Source organism: Peromyscus californicus, unplaced genomic scaffold, assembly GCF_007827085.1.
Source record: "Peromyscus californicus insignis strain IS unplaced genomic scaffold, ASM782708v3 Scaffold_7__1_contigs__length_154581171, whole genome shotgun sequence".
Taxonomy (NCBI): Eukaryota; Metazoa; Chordata; class Mammalia; order Rodentia; family Cricetidae; genus Peromyscus; species Peromyscus californicus.
The window spans coordinates 10208862-10226234 of NW_026294595.1; the positions used below are offsets into that span (position 1 = coordinate 10208862).

The following is a 17373-nucleotide window of genomic DNA, read 5'->3' on the forward strand; positions in this document are numbered from 1 at the left end:
GGGTTGGGGAGGGGGCTGGCAGGCCCGGCAGGTTGGGCAGCATGTATTCTTAATCAGGCTGGCGTCCCCAGACCCTCGCAAAGCCCCTGCATCCATCTTCTCTATGATCGGAGGCCAGGAACAGCTGATGGCTTTGAGGAACACTGTGTCCCCCACCCCCTAGCCCAAGGACTAGTAGCAGGCTAGGGGTAGGCAAGGCAGGAGGCTGGGAAATGACCCAGGGAAAAGGTAAGGTACGAGATTCACAGCATCTGGGGAGTGTGTGTGTGTGTGTCTGTGTGTGTGACAGGAATATTGATAGTCAATATGAGATTGGCAGACATTAATAAAATTACCCAGGGACCAGGTGGCCTGGGAAAGGACATGGCCTTTGGAGAAGCGGGGGAAAGGCTATAGAAGAGTCCCCAAGAACACCCTGGAAAACCCGGGGTCAGCAACCCCTCACTGAACTGCCGCCCTTCCCACTTGCTTCCCTAGGATGAGCTTGCTGGGAGCTGACACCTTCACAAAGACATTTACTGCCTCACAGTTTCAGGATCAAGGTGCTGGGGGTGCTGCTCCTGCGGCCTCACTCCTTAGGGCACATGTGACCACCTCGTCGGTGTCTCCCGTCTTTCCTCCAGGTGTGTGTGCAGAAGCCTCTGGTGCTTCTGTGTGAGCCCCTCCTCTCTCCTCATAAGGGACCTTCTCAGAAGGAGAAAGACCACCGGAGGGGCTCCTTCAACTCACTCTTTCGTCTTTTTTTTTTTTTTTTCCAACACAGGGTTTCTCTGGAATTCGCTCTGTAGTCCAGGCTGGCCTTGAACTCACAGAGTTCTGCCTGCCTCTGTCTCCTGAGTGCTGGGATTAAAGCTAGCCAACTTTCCTCTTAAAGACTGTCTCAAAATACAGCTAGCTACCTTTTGGGGTTGCTGAGGGTTAGGCATTAACATACAAATTTGAGGGGACACAGACCAGCCCCAGGTGAGGCACAGGGAGGTAGGAAAAAGGGAGTGGGAGAGCATCCAGCCTGCATCAAGCTGTCCTTCAGCCCCTCATAAACGTGCAAACTCGTGTGTGTGTGTGTGTGTGTGTGTGTGTGTGTGTGTGTGTGTGTGTCCACCATTCCACTTCCCAGCACACAAGCAGGCGCACTCTGCCCTGGGCTCAGGGTGTGCTCCTTCATGTTACCGGTGGCAGGGGATGTAGGGGTGACCTCATGGTCAGCCAGCCTCCTCCAGCCCAGCAGCCTCTACTTCCTCCTGGTCACTGGGCTTGGCCTCTGCTTGTCATCGAGCCTAGGGAGGTCATTCAGCCCCTTCCCATTTGGGCCAACAGCGTGAGACCCAGTGAAAGAAACACAAAGCTCCTCCTTTGTCATCATGCTGGTAAGATTGCCAGACTTGAAAGGGGGTACCACTGAGGCAGTGTAGGGCAGGAGGAGGAAAGAAGGGGGGTGGACCAGGAGGAAAATGGAAAGGAGAGGGGAGGGGGAGGGAGGATTGGTAGGGCTTGGTTTCTCCTCAGAAGTACTTCCAGTCCCTCTGAGAAGGCCTGGGTTTATCTTGCCTTCCCTGGGCCTCAGTTTCCCACTCTACTCAGTAAGGTGCTAGGCTGGTGGCAAATTCCCTGTTCCCCAAGGTTTCTGGTCCCACTCATCAGCAGGGCTAGGCAGGTGGGATGGACATTGGCACCACAGGGTGCTAGGGACGGAGCTATTTTGGTCGGCCAGGGCTTTGTGGGTCCCGCCTTAGTGAACCCCCTGGGCTAGCTGTGCCCACCGAGCAGCTCTAGGCAGCCGGGCACCAGCCCTGTACTGTGGAGGATCAAAGCCCGTGGCCAGTGGCTGACTGCAGTGTTGCTGGCTGGGGTGGCCAGGGATGGTGGCAATGTGTCCACCCCCCTCAGGGGCCTCATGGCTCATTAGAGAGCAAGAGGTTTTTAACTCAGATCCAAGCTACTTTGTCTCTGCACAGACACCTGAAATATTCATCAAAGTGGCTGTGTGGACTGGGGCACTGTGCGGCTGTCAGTGCGGGGTTTGTTGTTTGTTAATTAATAGGTCTACCATCCAGAGCAGTTATGGACTTAAAGAACACTGAGTAGAAAGTACAGACTATCTACTGTCTGAAAGGCCCAGCTCTCTGTGCACCCCCACCCCGTTATCTTATCATCAGGCACCCGCTATCTGTGTGGGACGGGCACTTCCCACTGTCTGCATCGGGGCTTGGTGATGGCTAGCAGACCGCTAGGCACCAGACGAGCACTGCACGGCCCTTCCCAGTGACCAGCACCTACTTCCTATCTCTTCCTCTGCAGGAAAACCCTTACCTGTGCAGTAACGAGTGTGATGCCTCCAACCCCGACCTGGCCCACCCACCCAGGCTTATGTTTGACAGGGAAGATGAGGGACTGGCCACCTACTGGCAAAGCGTCACGTGGAGTCGCTACCCCAGTCCCCTGGAGGCCAACATCACCCTCTCATGGAACAAGAGCGTGGAGCTGACGGATGACGTGGTGATGACTTTCGAGTATGGCCGGCCCACGGTCATGGTCCTGGAGAAGTCCCTGGACAATGGCCGCACCTGGCAGCCCTATCAGTTCTATGCGGAGGACTGCATGGAGGCCTTCGGCATGTCCGCCCGCCGGGCCCGAGACATGTCACCGTCTAGCGCCCACCGGGTGCTCTGCACGGAGGAGTACTCACGCTGGGCGGGGTCCAAGAAGGAGAAGCATGTGCGCTTCGAGGTAAGGGACCGCTTCGCCATCTTTGCCGGCCCTGACCTGCGCAACATGGACAACCTGTACACGAGGCTGGAGAGCGCCAAGGGCCTCAAGGAGTTCTTCACCTTCACCGACCTGCGCATGCGGCTGCTTCGCCCTGCGCTGGGCGGCACGTACGTGCAGCGGGAGAACCTCTACAAGTATTTCTACGCCATCTCCAATATAGAAGTCATCGGCAGGTAAGGCCCAGGGCCACTGGTTTGTCACTCAGGATGTCAGCTGTTTCCTGAAATGTCGTCACGTGGCACCTGGGTGTCACCTGTTTCTAGGGATACCTGGTTTTCAGGGATATTATATGATGTTTGAAATGTCACCTGGCTCTAGAGATGTCACCTGATTCTAGGAATGTTACCTGGTTCCCAGGGATGTCATCTGATATCTGTGATGTCACCTGGTACCTAGGATGTCACTTGGGTACCTAGAGATCACCTCTTTCTTGGGATGTTGGCTGGCACCTGAATGTGTCCTGACACCTAGATTGTCACCTGATTCCTGGAATGTTTATGCCAACCTGGTACTAGATACAACCTTGTTCTCAGGATGCCACTTGGTTTCAAGACAGGAAGTCAGCTGCCTCAGATGTCACCTGGTGCTACAACAAAGGACCGCCTGTGCAGTCAAGATACCCAAGCTTTGCCGTAATTAGGGGAGCTTCGTGTGGGTGTTGACTGCCCGGGAGGGCAGGGGGTTCTGCACCGTGCAGGAAGTTTGCTCATTCGGTGGATACCTGTGCTGACTTTATGAGAAGTCCTCATTCCCAAGGCACCCGTGGAATGGGAAGCTTCCCTCTGGACCTTGGAGTACTTAGATGAGTCAGATGTGGCAAAGGGCTCACAGAGGTGGTGCCCAGTGTGCAGTACACACTTTTTTTTTAAAGATTTATTTATTTATTATGTATGCAGAAGAGGGCGCCAGATCTCATTACAGATGGTTGTCAGCCACCATGTGGGTGCTGGGAATTGAACTCAGGACCTCTGGAAGAGCAGTCGGTGCTCTTAACCTCTGAGCCATCTCTCCAGCCCCGCAGTACACGCTTTTAAAAAAAAGTATTAAATCAAATGAATACTGGCCCAAGGAATGGCACCCAAGGGTGGGAGCCGCTGACAGAGGGTGCTATGAGGCTTGAAGGTGAGCAGGCATAACAAGGGCAAAGGGGCCTCACATCTTGTATGTCTCTCCATTGTGGGCTCTGTGCTGCCGAGAGCGTAGCCCCTGACACGAGGAAAAGCCATTAGCTGCCCATGTGTCGAGCATTGTCCTGCTTTTGGTGGTTTCCTTTTGCTGCTGTTTTGCCCATATATTTATATATATGAATGTGAAATGTTTATACACTAGGCGCTAGGGCTGTGTTAGCCTCTTGCATCATCTCTAGCCCTCTTACCCACCCCTTGTTCTGCTTTTATAAGATACACAGCATGCCTGTGTGTATTTCCATATTTGACCAGGATCGGGAAGAAGGGTGTGGAGGCATGGGGTGGGGAAAGCCTGGAGCCAGTTCCCTCCTTTGCTGGAGTGGGTGGGCGGGGTGGGGCACAGTGGGGCAGCATGTGTCTACATTTCCTTCATGTTGATGCCCTGTGTGGATTCCGTGGGATGGAGACAGAGGTGACCAGTCAGGAAGCAGAGTCAGGTTCGAAGCTGACAGAGACTGAAGCAGGTGTGCATTGCAGCCTGTGCTGTGGATTCCGGTGATTTCTAGTTCTTATCCACTGGGGACAGGCATATCAAACTGAAAGATGGCCACTATCTTCATTTCTTTTCCTCTTGCTGTGATGAAATGCCCTGGAAAAGGACAGGAGAGATGTCTCTGCACTTAAGAACACTTGTTGCTCTTTCAGAGGACCCAGGGTTGGTTCCCAGCATCCACGCAGTGACTCACAACCATGGATAACTCCAGTTCCAGGGGATCTGATGCCCTCTTCTGACCTACATGAACACGTACATATATCCAGGCAAAGCATAAAATAAATAAATACGCGTAAAATAAATAAATCTAAAAAATTTTTTAAATACTCTGACAAAAGCAGCTTAAGGGAGAAATGGTTTATTTTGGTTCAAAGACTAGTCCACCGTGGTGGGAAGGTCAAGGCTGTAGAGCAGTGGTTCTCACCCTTCCTAATGCTGCAATCCTTTAACACAGCTCCTCGTGCTGTGGTGACCTGCAACAGTAAAATTATTTGCATTGCCATTTCATAACTGAAATTTTGCTAATTATGAATCATAGTGCAAATACCTGGGTTCCTGGTGGTCTTAGGCGACCCCTGTGAAAGGGTGAGAACCACTGCTGTGCATCATGTCCCCGATCAGGACGCAGAGAGTGATGAACGCAGGCTGACTCATAGCTCCCTTCTCCACTTACACAGTTCAGGATCCCTGGCAAGGAATGGTTGTCACTCGTAGTCCGTGAATCTTCCCAGTTCAATTGACATGATCAAGATAATCCCCACAGATGGTCATGATGACACACACCTTTAATCCCAGCCCTCAGAAGGTGGAGGCAGGGGGATCTCTGTGAGTTTGAGACCAGCCTGGTCCATATAGTGGATTCCAGGACAGACAGGGTACATAGAGAGACCTTGCCTTAAAAAACAAAACAAAAGGGTAATTCACATAGGTATGCCCAGAGGCCTGTGACACAGGTGATTGTTGTCAAGCTGTCAACTAACACATCAAAGGTACTGTCGTAGGAACCATGGGCCCACACATTTCAGCACCTTAAGGTAGCATTGAGGTCCCCAGGCCCTCAGGACCCTAGCCTGTTTTCTGTGTCCACTGCTACAAGGGACTCTCTTCAGTATATCCAAGACCCTGACTTAGAGGGCTGCGGGCTCCCTCCTGTGGTCGCGGTAGCCAGGACCTGAATGGACCTTAAGCCCCAGCAGGGTAACAGCTATCTCTTGGGTAACCTGAGGTTCAAGCCCCACCCCTCCACACCCCTCTCTAGCCTTCTCTTTTCCATCTGAGACAAGACTGGGGCCACTGGGAACCACTGTCTCCACAGCAGGGTGATAGGGTAGTCCCAGCATTCCTTTGGCATCATCCAGCCTTTGTGGGCACAGGGATTCTCTGTCGTGGTGGCGAAAGTGTGGCAATCAATTCACGGATAGAATAAGTACTCTTCAGGTGGCTGGTTGGCAGGAAAGCAACAGCTTGGTTATTGATTAATTAGGTCTGGTTAGATGGCACGAGGCAAGTGTGGAAGCCAAAAGAGGAAGCCCCTGAAGTTCCCAAGCGATCTCAGGTTCTAGGGCTTCCTCACTCCATGGCACCTGCCTCCTTCTGTGACCTGTGACAAAATAACCCCCAAGGTGGTATTGAGGGTATGAGATCCCACAAGCCCAGGCTGAAGCATTGAGCAGCTAGACTTGATTCCGGTCCACGGAGCTCACCCTGTGGGGTCAGTTCTGCTTTCAGAGGAGGGAACACTCTGCACTAAATGTCAGGCAACCAGGATCCCAGTCCAGACTCATTCAACATCAAGCAGGCCTCACAAAGCTTTCTCTGGTGAGGCACTGGCCTCACAGACTCCTGGGCTCTCGTCCTAGCTCTGACTACATCCCTCAAATGCTGAAGGAGTATGCACCACAAGGCAATGTCCCAACCTCCCCTCCCAAGTTCTTTGTGACTCCGTGCTCAGCAATTACAACTCCAAGGAGGGCCCAGATGGCCGAGAGGGCGGGACCAGAGGCACCTGGCAGGATCTCAGGGAATAAGAAGTAAATACAAATGGGCACAAGAGGTGAGCAGGGCTGCGACAGAAGGGTCGCACCGGTACCTAAGAGTGAATCCAGCCACCAGCACCCTGGGGTTCTGCCTCCCTGCAGCCCTGTTCCCAGGGGCCCATTCCTGGAAGGCTGGAAGGAGATGGGAGCTATTTTCTCCTGCATGTGGGGGAGCTCAGGTGCACAGTCTGGGCAGGAGAGGCTGGCTTTAAACTGCAGGAAATCTGGGCCAAAAGCCGCACTGGAGAAGGAATGAGATCATCCAGGCTCCTGTGAAGCAGGGACGCACAGCCTGTCCCAGCAGCCCAAGCCTCACCCTAAATTTCCAGGGAAGTTTTATAAGATAAGACCCACCATGAGCCCGTATGGTGGTGGTGCATGCATTGAATCCCAGCACTAGGGAGGCAGAGGCAGAGTCAGGTGGATCTCCATGAGTTCAAGGCCAGCCTGGTCTAAAGTGAATTCTAGGACAGCCAGGGCTACACAGAGAAACCTCATCTGGGGAGGGGGGGGAAGAGAAAGAAAGAAAGAAAGAAAGAAAGAAAGAAAGAAGGAAGGAAGGAAGGAAGGAAGGAAGGAAGGAAAGAAAGAAAGAAAGAAAGAAAGAAAGAAAGAAAGAAAGAAAAAGAAAGACCCACATGAATTGGCTTCCACTTGGTAGGTGTCACAGAGGTCCAGAAAGCAGGGTCTTTGCAAAGCCCCTCTAGTGAGCTGGGGAGCGGGGGGGTTCTAAGAATCAAGCTGCCAAATGGAAACCTGTCTGAGCCTCAGTTTTTTCACCTGCAAGATGGAGTCATAGAACTGATCTCCCCAGCGGATGAGCTGTTGATGAAATGATGTCCCCTTCCTCCACTCAGATGGCAGGAGAGAAGGGAGGCAGAGGCAAGGACCTGACTGCTGGAGAAGATGTCCTGACCGCACCCAGCCCAGATCCTGGCACCTAGGAAAGGCATAGGAAGGGTGCCTTTGGGCTAGCAAGATTTGCAAGCCCCAGTTGCCCCCGGGGCTGGGAAGCACTGGGAGAGAGGGGCAGTGCGTCATCAGAAGCACTAGGAAAGAGTCTGTGGAGAGATGCAGCCAGCCAGCCCCTTGGAACACAGCAGCGTGGTAGAGAAGACACACAGCAGGCACCTGCGTGAAATCTCTTGCTCTTTAAGATACCAACATCGCCTTCCAAACTCGTTGGAAGCCCTGTGCGCGTGAAACAAAAATCCCCCTGCAGTCCAGCACTGACACCCCAGGGCCCCCTTGCGGCTGTGACAGCAGCCACACAGGCCCTCGGCAGGACTGACACATTGGGGGGCTGCCCACCAGGTCTGGGAGTCAGAGGGAAGGGGGACACACAATTCCCACTCCTAGGCCTTACTCTAGAGAGAAATTTTTCTACCCAGAAAACTCTAACAGGTTCCAAGGAACCTGCCATGCCAGGATTTTATAAGCCAGGGACAGAAAAAGAGCGGGCTCCCTGCTAGGCATGCTTAGTACCAGGTGTTGGCTGTGTTCTGTCCTCTCTTGCCCTAGAGGGGTCCAAAACCCTTGAGAAGGAGGGGACCTGCTTGATCCCAGGGTCCTGGCTGAACCTGGTGGGGAGCTGTGACTGTGGACTCTGGCCACACCCACCCTGGTCTTCTCCTCCCCCGACCCTGCCCCCTCTCTTGCCTCCCTGTCTTTTTCATAAGCCTCCTGTCCCTATTGATTGCCAGTAACTGGAGATGCAGTCACAGGACAGGAATAGAAATGACACAGAGAAGAAAACCTCTGCCGGGGGCAGGCAGGGGGCAGGGGGGAAGGTGCCTTTCCACTCACCCCGTGCCTCTACTGCAAACATGAGTGGGAAGAGAACCCTGGACGGCTGGGGAGGATGGAGCGGTCCCTCAGTGATAGTGACCGTCACTTACAGAGAAAGTCTTGCAGGCTAGTGCCCCCCTGACACTTTTCTGTGGTTTCCTCAATGAGCCCTGCCCCAGGAGGATTCTTGTCCCCATTACAAAATGGGAAACTGAGGCCTGGAGGTTAAGGAATGGATGCAGCTAGATGTAGGGGTGAGTGCCTTTAGTCTTAGTACTCAAGAGGCAGAGTAGGTGGATCTTTATGAGTTTGAGGCCAGCCTGGTCTACATAGTGAGGCACTATCTCAAATAAAAGAGATGGAGAGCTGGGTGTGGTGGTGCACGCCTTTGAACCCAGCCCTCTGGAGGCAGAGACAGGTCAATCTCTGTGAGTTCCAGGCTAGTGTGGGTACATAGTGAGTTCCAGGACAGGGATTGCTATGTAGAGAGACTTTGTCTTAAAAAAAATAAGAATAAAAATAAAAATGAAAGGAAGAGAAAGAAAAGAAAAAGAAATGCCGTGTATACCCATTAGAGGGCTAAGACTTGGAAAACAGAAAATCGTAAGTGTTGGCGAGAACATGGAACTATCTGCACTGCTAATAGAAATGTGAAATGCCCCAGCTGTGGCTGGGGTAGTTTGATGATTCCTAAAAACGTTGAATATGGAATTAACATGTGGCCCAGTGATTCTTCTTCTAATCCATCCAGAAGAATTTAAAGCAAGCATCTAAGAGATACCTATACACCCATATTACGTCAGCACGTTCACCATAGTCAATGATGCAAATAGTCCAAGTGTCCGTTGGAAGATAGATGGATAAATGCAAGGTAGTCCATACATGTGATGGCATATTGTTCACCCTTATAAAAGGCAAGAGCAGTGTGTGACGGTGCTGCTCTGTAGCCCTAGCACCAGGAGACAGAGGAAGAAGGATTCTGAGTTTAGGGCCAACCTGGGCTCTGTAGTGGGACCTTGACTGAAAAAAGGGGGGACTGGTGTCAGAGCTCAGCAGTGGGGCACAACATGTGAGGACCTGGACTCTATCCTCAGAACCACACAAAAATGAAAATGCATGGATGGGTGGGATGGCAGATGGATGGATGAGGGATAGATGGGTAGATGAGTGCGTAGATGGATGATAGATGGGTGGATGGGCAGATGGGTGGATGGATAGATGGGTGGGTGGGTGGGTGGGTGGTGGATAGATGGGTAGATGGATGACAGATGGGTGGGTGGATAGATGGATGATGGGTAGGTGGGTGGATAGATGGGTGGGTGGGTGGGTGGGTGGTGGATAGATGGGTAGATGGATGACAGATGGATGACAGATGGGTGGGTGGATAGATGGATGATGGGTAGGTGGGTGGATAGATGGGTGGGTCTATAGAAAGATGGGTGGGTGGCTGGATGGATAGATGACTTCCCATATTGTACTGTCCAGGTAAAAATCTAGTGTCAGTTATGACCAGTTAGAACAGGAGACCAAGCCGGGCGGTGGTGGCACACGCCTTTAATCCCAGCACTGGGAGGCAGAGCCAGGTGGATCTCTGAGTTTGAGGCCAGCCTGGGCTACAGAGTGAGTTCCAGGAAAGGCACAAAGCTACACAGAGAAACCCTGTCTTGAAAAAACAAAACAACAAACAAACAAACAAACAAACAAACAAACAAAAAGAACAGGAGACCAAACCTGTCTGTCCTTCCCACCTCTGTAGAATGGAGACAGTGGCCATGAGGTGTAAATGGGCTTGTCCCTGAAGAGTGTGTAGACGTGCTCAGGCCCCTAGGAAACAGGAGTCAGCACCAGCCATCAGGGGCGTGGAAGAGTTACAGGAAGCCAGAGGTCTTCTACCTGGATCTGTGGATTCTTAGGAGGGCAGAGGGTCTGAAGACTCCAAGAAATGTGTTCTAAGTGTTTGCATGTGAGGTCTGCTCAGGAAAGGGCCCACATGGGACTCGTTCTCAAAAGGACCCTTAATCCCCTGTGTATTTAGTGCATGTGGTTGGTGTGTGTGTGTGTGTGTGTGTGTGTGTGTGTGTGTGTGTGTGTGTAAAAACAACTGAAAAGAGAAAGGATTTATTTTAGCCCATCATAGTGGGAAGTTGAGGCAGCAGGAACTTGGTCACATGACCTATATATAGTCAGGAAGCAGAGAGATGAATACATGCTGCTTATGTAGTCCAGAATCCCTGCCCAAAGAGTGGTCCTGCCTGCAACCAAGATGGGTCTTCTCACATCAGTTAAGAACAATTCCTCACAAGCATCCTCCAAGCTATTGGTAATCTTAATAATTGTCCCCAGATGCACAAAGTCCTGTTTTATGGGTAACACCAGATTCTGTCAAGTTGACAACACTCGCCACCAAAGGCACAATCATTATCTTTAACTGCCTCTCACCCACCCTCCTGCCCTGTGCCTTCTTCCAAGGAGGATGTGTATACTCTTGTCCAACCATTGAAAGTTGGGTTAGTGGAACCAGGTTGAGTTGTGTGTACAGGGCCTGTAAGCTCCCAAGGCCCCTCTGTGGTAGTTCTGTTCATGCACTGGGTGGGGTGGACCCACCCTCTGCAGAGAGGAACTAGAAACCTGGAGTTTGGCTGGGATACCAGGACATTTGAGAGTCTCACAGTTGCTCCAAGGATGGAGGTTCTTGCTGGCACCATCCTGCCCAGGCTCTCGGCTCCCTTGTTTCTGGAGATCCCCTCTGACCTTTCTCGCCCCTTGTTAATCTATCGGTAGTTTCTCAGTTATTGCATGACAAAATACCACATCCCAGGCCTTGACTCCTCAAGAAGAGCTTTTCCATCTTTTCTGGCCAGACAGTGAGGTGCCGGGTTCTCTGAGGCCTGGGGCAGCCTTGGCGATCTTTGTCATTGTGTCTTTGCAGCTGCCTTCTCTTCCCAGCTTGCCTCTGCTGAGTCTTGCCTGGCTTTTCCTTCTGTCCTGTCTTTATAAAGATCCTAAGCATAGGACGTTGGGCTCAGGCTCACCCTATCCAAACTGGCATCGTCTTAATAAAATGACCATGCCTCCATGAAGTCACATATCTGCCGGGTAATGGTGGCAGAAATTAACCCGTGCTGTCCTCTACAGCCTGCTGGGCGTGAGCAGGTGCTGCAGGTCAAAGCGTTGAGGCATTGACACTCTAAAGGGAAGAGTGCGGGACAAACCAAAGCCACATATGGAAACTGAACCAATGAAGACACAGGTAACACTGGTAACACTGGGACAAACCGAGAGCTGGACCCGCTTCGTCAGGAGGGGGCCTCCAAGGAGAAACTGAAGGGTAAATGGGAGAGGGGACCATTCCCACAAGGGGCAGCAGGTGCAGAGGCCTTGTCTAAGACGGATGCAAGAGGTTCTAAGGACTCAGAATGACTGGGTGGCAGTGATTGAGATGTGGTGGGTGGGCACAAGAGGGAAGCGCTGCAGGCAGAGCTGGGTGGCAGTGGTCCCCGCAGCCAGGTGGAGGCGTTGGGTTTAGTGGCAGTCTGGGGAGAGATGAGGTGAGCCTGTGGGCTGTGAGCAAGCATGGCCTGGCCTCTGATCGGTGACAAAGGCAAGGGGAGACTGGGGGAGCATGTGAGGTCACGCCCCACAGCAGCTCTGACTGGATTTGATGGTGGAAGGTGATCATGGAGGGAGCAGGTAACCAGCCACCTCAGGACGGCTCCTGGCAGTAGAGTTGACAGAGTTAGCAAGTGTGGGCTGCGAAGAGGGGTCCCAGGAGACTCCTGGGTTTCTGACTTGAGGTGCTGTGTGGATGGAGATTTTTACCTAGTCAAGTAGCGACAGGTGAAGGAAGAAGTTTCTGGAGGGAATTTTTAAAAACTTCCGTGTATGTGTGAGCACGTGTGTGTGCATGCATGTGTGTGTGTGTGTGTGTGTGTGTGTTTGTGTGTGTGTGTGTGTGTGTGTGTGTGTGTGTGTCGTAGGAACATGGTCCTGTGTTAAAGAAAGGAAACCTTGAGATCTTGGAAGGGAAGGCAGAGCACAGAGGTGTGGAGGCAGTTAGGGGGTCCCAGAGGAAGTGGCCCAAGGTGGCTACCTGAGAACCCGCAGGTTAGCTCATGTTGGCACAGTCTGTGCTCCGTGCTGAGAGAAGGAGTCATTGGTAGCTGTGGGGAATCGGGATTTTGTCATCTGCGCATGGGAGGCTTCGTCTGGCGTCGTAATGGGTAACAGGATTTATCAGTGGGCCTGCAGAGGTGATGTATATCAGGGCACTTAATAGAAAAGGGCTTGCACAGAAGCCCAAATTTGATTTAGCCAATGAACTCAATTGCCGGCCATCAGCTCCAGGAGGAGCAGCAGCCGGCATCCGTCCATATTACCTTGGCATCGTCCAGCCGCTCTGCCGCTCACTGTGGCCCCTCAGCCTGTAGCTTAACGTCGTCTCCTCCTTTCTGGGGGCTCAGGTCTTGATTGGCAGTGTCCTTTGGACCCTTCTAGTCTCAAGTTCTCCAGCCTTGGGATCTCTGTCTGGCTAGTTCGCTGGATATCCAGCTCCTTCCAGATCCCTGTGGCTGTGGTCACGGATGTGTTATGTCCTCTGGCCACTTGGCTCCTTCAGCTTCTCTGCTGACTTCGCTCTTGTGTTAAGTTCAGATGACCTGTCCCCACTATCACACAGCCTACCAAAGATTCAGCCTCCCCACCCACCAAGAGCCCAAGACCACAGGTCACTGTTTTTATTATCCTGGGTTCAAGCTGGGATAGAGAAATACCACCCCACCTTAAGGCCCACCCCACCCTCCACTCAGCTGTCCCCCTGCTCCCTGTAGACTCCATGAGTCCCTCAAGAAGGAAGTGTCTTGGTGACCTCCTTCCCTTGCCAGCCAATGTTGAATTGGAGTCTGCCTTGTCATAACCAAAGGCCCAGTGAGATTTTCCCCAAATGGAAGAGCAGTGTTCTCCCGGGAAGAGAAAAGAAGGCGCCAGGCGGTGGTGGTGCACGCCTTTAATCCCAGCACTCGGGAGGCAGAGGCAGGCGGATCTCTGTGAGTTCGAGGCCAGCCTGGGCTACAAAGTAAGTTCCAGGAAAGGCTCAAAGCTACACAGAGAAACCCTGTCTCGAAAAACCAGAGAGAGAGAGAGAGAGAGAGAGAGAGAGAGAGAGAGAGAGAGAGAGAGAGAAGGTGCTGCTGACTGCCTCAAAATACTATTATCCAAAGGGTCAGAAGCTGTAACTCTGGCTTTAGCTGGCCTCCTGTGTGACGACAGGTAGGCAGTGGGGAAAGAACAGGCTTTGGAGACCAGGTGTGCAGAAGCCTTCCTGCAGTGAATTGCTTCACACAGAGACGAGATGGTCTCTCCCTTGTTCCCCACATGGGCACCAGGGATATGTAGCTGTGCGTGATCCCCTCGGGTCTCAGGCCTTGAGGGGGGACATCCCTGGGGCCCCTCCTGCCCATCTCCAGCACCTCTTATTCCATGCTCACCCAAACTCCCTGCAGCCTCCTCTTTGCCCCAAGGAGCAGGTGACATCACTCACTGGCTTGGGAGCTGACCTACATTTCGCAGCCCTCCCTGTCTGGGAGTCGCTCCAACACCCGCTCCTCTTGCCCAGAGGAGGGAAGGGCCAGCTCACGATTTTTGTGGCACACTGGTGCCAGGCTGGGGTCCAGATGGTGCCCCCTACTGGTAACTCCTGGGCATTGCCTCCCCCTCCCTGCTGGGCAGGGCACGCTCCAGCCTGGCACAGGCCAGAGTTCCTGCCATCCTCCATGTGGCTGTTAGGCACCCAGCTGGGCCTGCCACGTGTCCTGAGAGCTAGGCTTGTCTGGTGTGTGCCTTCCCAGGGAGGTGAGCCTGGCCTTGTCTTGGAACTGTTTTGTTCTCCGGGGGCTGGCCCAGGATTTGCCAACTCCAGGAAAAAAGGGTGAACTAGGCTAGACCCCTGAGACCCTGTGTCTATGGGAGGCATTGGGGCTAGAGTCCAGCAGGTGAGTGGGTGTACCCCACAGGAAGCTAAGAGTGGGCACAAACTGAGGCAGAGGTCATGTCTCAGCTACATGAGCAAGGGTGGCAGGTGAAATACTAGGTGTTTTCTCAGGTTCAAGTTTTAGATGAACAGGAAATGGCTGTTAGTCTCATGGGACATAATTATGTGAATAAAACCATTCATTATTTATGTGAAATTCAAATACCACCTCACATCCTGTATTGCTGTTGTTAACATGGAACACTCCCATGTTGCCCAGGCTGGCCCTCAAACCTTTTGACTCAAGCCATCCTCCTGCCTCTGGCATAGCGAGAACAGGCATGCCTCCCAGCTCCCAGCCAGCAACCGGTGTCATTATTTGCTATCTGTCATCCACAGAGGCTCAGGGCTCCATGTGGAAGTGATTTCAAGAGGTTAGAAGCTATGTCCTCCATCACGTAGGGGACCCTAGAGGCCTCAAGCCAGTCACATCTGCTCTGGTGTCTGCTGGCCACTGACACGTGGGGGCTGTCCCTTGGGGCCACCATGAAAGGCTGGGAAGTCCAGCTTCCTCACTCCACTGGCCTCTGTGCTTGCTGGCTCTCAATCATAGCAAGTGTTGCCAGCCTGAGCCCAGCCCTCGGCATAGACCAGCCTATCTCCTCCCGTAAGAAGAGCCACCTGCCAGGTCCACAGGCCACTGGCTACCCAGACACTGGCCTTTGTGTCTGCACAGCACCGGGGCTAGGATTTGAATTTTCCCTCCTCCCTCTCTACTTCCCTTGTTTTTCCTCCCTCCTTCTCCCCCTGACCCCCCCCTGCTTCCTCCACTTCTTCCCCCTCCCTCTTCCTCTCCCTTCCCTCCTCCATCCTCCCCTCTCCACAGAAGTCAAGAGCATGCTCCGTAGTCTGCCAGTGTGTTAGGCACTTAGGAAATTTTAATGACAAGATTGAAAATCCGAGGTCTGAGTCAACCGCTCCTTTCATAACTGAGACCCAAAGAAGTAACTCTTCAAGGTCACCCAGCGAATCAACCACGAGGTCTGGACCAGAAGGTAGCTGCTGAGTCAGCATTGAGAGAGTGAGCCCCCTCTCAGCCCCACCCTCCTAACCGTCAGGATGGGAATGGAGTATCCACCTGCCCCGGCAGGTCCTGCAGGCTGCACACCCACCCCCACCCCCACCCCCACTGTCCCTTTCTTTAGGATTTAATAATTTATTCTGATGGCTAAGCTGAGAAGAACTTAGCAGGAAGGGAAGGCTGCCCGGCCATGGTTTCCTGGTGAATGGTTCTCAAGGTCAAAATCAGTTAAGAGACCCTTGGGAGAAGTGGTCCTGGATGAAGGAGCAGCTCCTGAACCCAGGAGGCAGCCAGGGGCCTGGACCACCCACAAGGTCTGGACATGAAGTTGGAGTCAACAAGGTCCTACTGTGTGCTTGCTCAGAAAGGCCAGGCTGCATAACTACTCCACAGCCCTCTGCTGCCCCCCAGAGACCTGAGTAATGGCCTTGACCTGTGGGGATCCTGCCTTCTCCCCCAGGCAAAGGGGAGGGGTGAGGCTTTATGGGTATTCTCCGGATTCAGTTATTAATGCAGGTGCTGGTGGGTAGCAGGGCTCTGAATTACTCACACGTTTGCTTATTTATTTTCCTTACTTCATCTCCCAAGGGTCTTCTAGATTAGAAAAGGAAAATCACAGGACAAAGGCCTGAGCTGGGGGAGGGATGTCTGTGTCTGGGGTGGGGTGGGACAGCTGTACTTCCAGGAGCTCACGTCTGTCTGAGAGCCAGACAATTAGACCTCAGGCCCTGCCTGCTCGCTGCCAGAAATGGGATCAGCATTTGTTGAACATGTGTTTTTTAATTATTCCCTCCCCCACTTCCTCTTTTGAGACAGGGTCTTACGTAGCCCAGGCTTGCCTCCAACTCTGTATGTAGCTAAGCATGACTTGAACTTCTGATCCTCCTGCCTCTACCTCCTCAGTATGGGGTGGAATGGGAGTACTGTCATGCACCACCTTCTCATTGCCTTACAGATTAGGAAACTGAGGCAGAGTAAAGGTCTTTCCTCTGGCCACAACAGTAAGTGGCCAGTGGGGCCCAGGAAGCAGGACCACTTCCTCCCAGGCTCTGGGAAAGGAAGAAGAAGGAACTAGCCTCCATGAGTGAGCACCTACTGTGTGCAGACAGCTTTGTGTCCTTGCTGCCTTGTGTACGAGTGCCTGTGCCACTGGACATGTGCCACTGGACATGTTGTGCCACTGGACACGCAGTGGTTTCCTGTCCATCATTTCTTCACTCACAAGTGGCCAGTGTTGGCCTCCCTGACAACCTAGACACAGAGGAGATTTTTGCTCCCATTCTACAGATGAGCAAATGGAAACCCAGATTGGCTGGTTGATAACATGCGTACCTGTGCTGGGCAGAAGCCCCGCCCACTGCTGAACTTCCTCAGGTCTACCTTGGCTCTAGGGCCACTGGGTGGTCAGCCATGGAGAGCGGCTGTGGGTCTGGTTGACTTTTGGACTCCCAGTCTGGTACCACCTTTAGCCCACTGTGGGCCCTCAGAACTTTCATGGCCTTCCCAGGCCTCAGTTTTCCGGTTTGCATATTTGGGGGGAAGGATTGCAAAGAGCTCTCAGGGTTCTCACTCCAAGTGGGAACTTCAGGGCCATTTGTCTTTACCCTGGACCTTTGAAAGCCGGAGAGAACAAGTCTCTGACGGCTGATGGACAGACACTGCTATTGAGCCAATTCCGTGGCTGCTGCCATTCACCTGACTCACCCACATGCTATTCACGCTCCTCAGTTCTGCTAAGACAGAGTTCGCACACCGCACACCATGCATGCACCCATTTAAAGTGCGATTCGGTGCCCTTTGAGAGTCATAGAGGGCAAGAGAAATGGCGCTTGCCACCAAGCCTGGCGACATGAGTTTGATACCTGGGTGAGCAGTGACGTTCGAAAACTGTTCTCTGCCTCCACGCTTGCTCTGTGGCACTTGCACACACAAAATAGATAAATGTAATTAAACAATTTTCAGCCTCAGCTACATATGGAGTTTGAGGCTAGTCTGGGTTATATGAGACCATCAAAAATAAACACACCCCTCCTTGAGATAAGGTCTCTCTGTAT

The 17373-nt window shown here is 52.6% G+C and overlaps 1 protein-coding gene across 6 annotated transcripts in view; it reads left to right on the top strand.

Annotated features, from left to right (window-relative positions):
- Positions 1-17373, top strand: part of Ntng2 (netrin G2) — a 64009-nt gene that overhangs the window by 25399 nt on the left and 21237 nt on the right. For all 6 annotated transcript variants that reach the window (XM_052723758.1, XM_052723763.1, XM_052723762.1 and 3 more), the window contains one exon: positions 2299-2942. In XM_052723758.1, the coding sequence (XP_052579718.1) occupies positions 2299-2942 (644 nt within the window). The remainder of the gene's footprint in view (positions 1-2298; positions 2943-17373) is intronic.